We start from the raw sequence: 6732 nt of genomic DNA, 5'->3' as shown, positions 1-6732 counted from the left end.
ACACTGCTGCCAGAGTGATCCTTTAAAAAAACATCTAAGATACCTTTTTTGCATAAACATTGTAAGAGCTTTCCACTGCTCTTCAGATAAAATACTAAAATCCTAAGAACTGCTCCTCATTTTATACCTAATGTCTCGCACATTTCTGGGCACAAAGGTTATCAAATAGTCACTAACCAAATAACACACTAAAATGTACACAATAATAAAGCAGACCCTATAAAAATAATCTCAGAAAGTTAAATTTAAAGTTAAAAAAAATACATAAAAAAAAGAAATGTTTTATAGTAAGTTATAAAAGCAAATATAAAAGCAGTGAATCTTTATGTAAAAGAAGGGCAAAACTCTTTAAAGGTTTGGCTTTTTCTATTATTTCTATTATTTTATTGACTATAAAATGTAACATAAGATACTTGACATAATGAAGAAATGTAGGCTTGTAGGTACAAATAGGAGGGACCCAAAAAAGTGGCAGAAATGGGTCAATGTCTGCCCAGAAAGCATTCTCTACAGTTCAATCACTATTTTCCCACCTTCGTGTCTTCTAATCTCATATTGCTGTCCTATTTTTATAATTGTCATAGTTTGATTTCTTATCACTTTCATAAAATTACACTATAAAACAGTCAGCATTTCAATAATTTTCCTACTCCTATACCCTACGGTAGTACTAATAATAATGGCTCACTAGAGCTTTAAATCTCACCTAGAAGCTTCATTGTACAGTTATTTAAAGCCATGAGACTGTGGAAATAACCTAGACAAATTAGACAAAGAATATAGACAGGAAAAGACAAAGACACAGACACCCATCTTTCAAAGCTGAAGAAGAAAGAAAAACCAAAGGACTGCACAGGGGTGGCCAACAATGAAAAAAAATTGGCCAGGAGAGTATATGGTGCCAAAAATAAGTAACTACCCCAAGAAGAAAAAATCAATTAGGTCAAATACTGCTCATTTATCATTCTACCTACCATGTATTCACCCTATATTAGTAATATACAACTTAAGAATGGTGAACAGATTAAGATCCTTGGAGAAAAATGTAAGCCTATTGCTTAAAATCACATTCAACTTGCAATTTCCAAGTAGATGGAAAGTTCACAATCAAATTTCAAGTGCCCAGAAAATACTTCAGGCAACATTCTCTGTTGTTATTTTCATTCTGTTAAGAGAAAAAGCACAAACCCAAACTTCTAAACACTGTTCAGAGTATTTGGATTTCAGAGAAAATCTATTCATACCTCTGCGAGCTTGTATGGTAAAATAAGCTTTTCTCCCACTGTCACAGTCTTCCTTGTAACTAATGCTTCAAATAGCATCTCTTCTTTAACCTATTAAGTAGAAAAGCAAATTCAATACATAAGATTTATGACAATGAGTTGAATTATTTATTAAAAAGACATAGAGAATAAATTCATGAGATTAGCAAATATACAGTAGAGAAAAACAAAAACAGTACACTGGGAAATTTGAATATTGTCAAAAGTGGAATGTAAGTGTCCTACTCACCCCATTTCCAAAAAGAAACAAAAGAAAAGAAGAAAAGAGAAGAGAAGAGAAGAGAAGAGAGAAGAGAAAAGAAAGAAAGACAGAGAAAGAGAGAAAGAGAAAGAAAGGAAAGGAAAGGAAAGGAAAGGAAAGGAAAGGAAAGGAAAGGAAAGGAAAGGAAAGGAAAGGAAAGGAAAGAAAGGTTAAAGGGGGTCAAATACATGGTGATGGAATTGACGGAAGGAGAACTGACTATGAGTGGTGAAAACAAAATGCAATATATAGATGATACAGAATTGCACACTTGAAACCTATATAATTTTTTATAATTATTAGTTTCAGGTGTGCAAAACAACATAATGATTATACATTTACACCCCTCACAAAGTCATAACCCCAACAAGTCTACTACCATTCTGATAGTATACACAGCTATTACAATACCATTGACTATATTCCATATGCTGTACATTTTGTGACATATATATATATATGTATATATATATATGTATATATATATATAAGTTGATATTGAATATTATTTTATATTAGTTTCAGGTGTACAGCACAGTGATTAGGCATTTATATAATTTATGAAGTGATTCCCCCCAACTCCAGTACCCATCTGACACTCTACATAGTCTTTACAACATTACTGATTATATTCCCCACACTATATTTCACATCCCTGTGACAATTTTGTGACTACCAATTTGTACTTCCTAATCCCTTCACCTTTCTCACCCATCCCCCCTTGAAACCTATACAATTTTACTAACCATAAATCACCCCAATAAATTTAATTTTTAAAAACGAAAGAAAACAAAGGGTAAATAAGACAGATGGGTCTTTTAAAATTAAACTTTTCTTTCTGATCATAATGGGGGAAAACGTTTCATTGTGCAAAATATGGAAAGTATAGAATAGTACAAAAAACATTTTAAGACGATCAACCATAATCCTACAACCTGGAGAAAAGGACTTGAATTCCAAAAATTTTTAAATGGGTACTAATTTATGTTTCAGATGTTCATTTTTATTTATAGATGTTAAACTTTAAGATAAAGTTGATGCTACCTTTGTTCTTACTCTCTAGAAGCCAATTCTATCATACATTTGGTATGTATCATTTTGGTTCGTGTATTTATACATATGAAATATTAGATGTATTCATAAACACTATATTATACTGTCTAGTGTATTTAACACTTATCTGTATGGTATCACAGTCCCAGACATTTTTGAGATCTATGTTGATAATTTATATCAAGCTTATTCATTTCAATTGCTATATAGCAACCCAGTATATAAATCACCACTGTGTGTAATCCATTTACACTATTTACACTTTTGCACTATTAGAAAATAAGCTGCAGTGAATATTACTGCATATGAGTTCAAGAGTTTCTCTGAAGTATATACCTAAAAGTGGGATTACCAAGTTATAGTGTACATTTTCAGTTTTATAGGATATTGTCAAACTCCTATACACAGTTTTATACAGAAACTTTACAGTAGCAAATTTACAAATTTGCTCTCTCAGCAGCAGCACTGAGAGTTTCTGTTTCTTCAAACCTTGACTATACTTGGTACTATCAGACTTTGATTTGGCTACACTGATGAGCATGAAATGATAAAACACGGGTATCTTGTAAAAGCATCCATACACAATAAAGGCAGAATTTGCATAAAATTTTATATAGACAATATGATATAAATATAAAATATATCAAAAAAGATTAGACTACAAGGAGAAACTAAGTTATGAAACAACAGAATGACACCAGCAATTCATGATACATCAATCATTTTTTAAATATGATAACACCAAAAAGAAAACATACCTTCTTCTGGGGCATCCATTGCTCAGTCCCCAAATTCCAAAAAATTAAAACAATTTGAGGCACTTTACCTTCATAAAATGTAGTAAAATTAAAAATGAACAGCCAAAGATTAAACATAAAACCTTAACCTTTTTNCCAATCCCCGAGTTGCTTCCTCCCACCTTCCTGTAATCTTCCTTAGTCCCCTCCTTAATTTCAAATGCATAAAAGAAACTGCAAAACTATTATTCTCCACAGCATCTGATATCTTGCTCCCCGGCATATTTTGTCAGTTTGGCCAAAAAAAACACTTATAAAAATTCTCTACAGGCTTGGACATTTCTTGCATCAACAATAGCATGATTATATTTTTATGTTTAAAAGCAATCTGTATATGTACATCTCTAGGAATATAAGTACATAAGAAAAAAAGTCTGAAAAGACACAGAATAATAGTTCCTCTGAACAGGGTAATAAAAACAGAAATAAGGAGGAAACAGCAGGGAATACAGATAAAAGATGATTCTTATGACTTTTACATAATTCTGTCTTTCTAAATTTCACGTATTAACCATATTACTGAAAAAGTGTTCTGGGAAAAATACATAATCAGTGTATGTCTACCTTGCTATTTTGCTCCAAATCTTTACTATTCAGAAGTGCATGATTAATCCGAAAAACTATCCAGTCAAATAGGGCACTATATAAAGACTTGGCCATGGAGTTCCTCACTGTCACAGCCTGAAGAAAAGAAAAAAAAAGAAAAGGGTTAGGAGTACAAGTGAAATTGACAATAATCTGACTAAAATACTATAACAAAGTGTGTTTTGCTCTCATCCAAAACAGAAAGCTTACTATCATGAATAAGAAATTCATTTTTCTCTCAATATAAATAGCCTATAATTGAAGTTTTATATATATATAGTCATTAATTTAGTCCAACTCAAGCGAATCTAGGCTAAAACTGCCTTGAAAGATAAGGGAAAATGTAGCTCACCCAGTTCAAAAATAGTTTTACTGAAAATTAGGGTATATATATTTCACCTGGTAAAGAAGGTATAACAGGAAATTTGTAAACAAATGAACCTGCCAGCTCAAGTGGAGAAGAGAATTCCAGGCAGAGCACTAAGTCCATTCGCAAATGCCATCAGTTATCTGCAGAGTCCTAGTCAGATTCTTAAAACATAATCACACCACCACAATTACATTCCTGGTTGTCTTCAGCTTGTCATGGACAGTAACCTCTAGAATTTCTCCATCACTAGACAGAGTAACAATTCCTTCATTATAGATATGCAATTTATTTTTTTCCTTCATTTCAAGCTTTCCCTAGTTTATGGAAACTTTCTGTACCATCTGCTCAGTTTTTCTATAAATCTGAAATTGTTCTAAAACATAAAGTCTATTAGTTAAAGAAAATTCAACATTTAAAAAGTACTACATTTAAAGGGGACGTATCTTAAGAGAATTGAGTCCTTAACACTTAGAAGAATACAAATCCTAATAATTTATATATTTATCATCTAGGGACTTACTTTGAAGCATGTATATTCAGGTACATATTTATATCTCAGTACTGAAGTTTAGAGGAAGTAGAGAGTAATGATTAACAACTAGGCTATCTCCCAAACCCAGTTTCTCTAGCTTTGTGACCTTAGTCAAGTTTCTTAAACTCTCAGGCTACAGCTTGTATATTTTCAAAATAGAGATAATACTACCATTTACCACATAGATGATGAATGAATTTCTGAATTTCAGTGAAAAATAAAATGAAAGTTTCAAGCTTCTAGACAAAAAAAAAAAATTATTACCTAACTATTATCAAAGAGAAGACAAATATCAAATTCTCTATCTTCAACACTAGCAACTTGAAAATAATTGGGAAATGTTTACAAGTTCTGAGAAGAAAAGGAATGTGGCCCTAGAATTTCATACTTAGGCAAGTTATCAACAAAGTATCTTTAAAATATCAATAAAATCATAGTAAAATATATAGAAGGAATTGCCATTCTCTTTTCCCCAGGGAGAAAAAAGGAATGAAGATAATCAGATCAAATTCAGCAAACATATTTTAAAACTAAATAAACAAGTATAAGACACAAAAAACAAAGAATAAGAAAATACATTGGTTATCACAATAAATGTAAATGGGTTGAATTTTTTATTTAAAAGACAGACCTTCATATTAAACTAAAAACTAAAACCCACCTATTTATAGTTTGTAGTAACTATTATTTTCATCAAATATTGTAGTCAGATAGAATCTAGATTTACCAAAATGTACTGATACTTATACCATAACTCCCAATATTATACTTAGCCTCTTTTCTCTGAAATGCACTCCTGCCTATCACAGCTTAACCTCAATAAGCCCAAATACCAATTAACATTTTCCTACTCAAACAAGATCTCATTTAGTGTTTCCTATCTTGCTGAACAGTACCAATATTCTTACAGTTGTGTAAACCAGAATATTAGGATTGATCTTTGACACTCCTTCTTTCTTGCTTTCCATTAAGCAAATCATTGCCAGATCCTGTTGGTTTTATCACCTAAATTTCTTTCTAAATATATTTATTGCTGCCCATCAGTATGTCACCATTCTAGACAATGCAGCAAACATCTTTCTCCTCAAGAGTACTATAGCCTCCAAACTCATCTTTCCACATTCACTCTTGCCCTTTGCGTCAGAATCCCAAGATGGTCCCCAATGTTCCCATCTCCTGGTGTACATATTCTGTATAACATATACAGAACTTAAGTGTGGGCAGGACTGTAAATATGATGGATTTCACTCCCATAACTGTATTATGTTATATGACAAAGGTAAAAGGATTTTAAAGATATAATCATGGCCCCCAAATCAGCTGACTTTTTCAGTTAATCAAAGGGAGATCATCCTGGGTAGAACTGATTTAATCAGAGAAAGCTCTTAAAAGGGATGGATCGTTTTCATCAGAGATTCTCCTGCTAGCCTTGAAAAAGCAAACTGCCATGCTGTGGATAGGACCACATGGCAGGAAATGGCAAGTAGACTCGAGCTGCTGAGAATGGCCCCTTACGGCCAACAAGAAATTAGTGGTCTCAGTCCTACAACTGCAAGAAACTGAATCCTGTCAATAACCTGGGAACCTGGAAGAGGACACTGAGTCTCAGATGAGATCACAGGCTTCGCGGACGTCTTGACTTCAGTCTGGTAAAACCCTGAGCAGAGGACCCAGCTAACCTGTGCCAGGCTGATGATCCATGGAAACTGTCAGGTAATAAATCTGTGTTGTATTAAATGGCTAAGTCTATTACACAGCTAGAGAAAACTAATATACTCTCTTCCAAATGGTTCTTCAGAGGCCAGCCAAGTGGCTCAGTTGGTTAAGAGATCACTCAAGAGTGTGAGCTCTGAGCAACAGGGTCGCCGGTT

The 6732-nt window shown here is 33.0% G+C and overlaps 1 protein-coding gene across 1 annotated transcript in view; it reads right to left on the bottom strand.

Moving 5' to 3' along the window:
• The window catches only part of MYO9A (myosin IXA), a 282854-nt gene that overhangs the window by 164567 nt on the left and 111555 nt on the right, over positions 1-6732 (bottom strand). The window contains exon 9 of the mRNA XM_019659575.1: positions 3939-4124. Coding sequence (XP_019515120.1) covers positions 3939-4124 — 186 coding nt within the window. The remainder of the gene's footprint in view (positions 1-3938; positions 4125-6732) is intronic.

This window comes from Hipposideros armiger, unplaced genomic scaffold (genome assembly GCF_001890085.2).
Source record: "Hipposideros armiger isolate ML-2016 unplaced genomic scaffold, ASM189008v1 scaffold_302, whole genome shotgun sequence".
NCBI lineage: Eukaryota > Metazoa > Chordata > Mammalia > Chiroptera > Hipposideridae > Hipposideros > Hipposideros armiger.
This window is presented reverse-complemented; position numbering and strand designations above follow the sequence as displayed.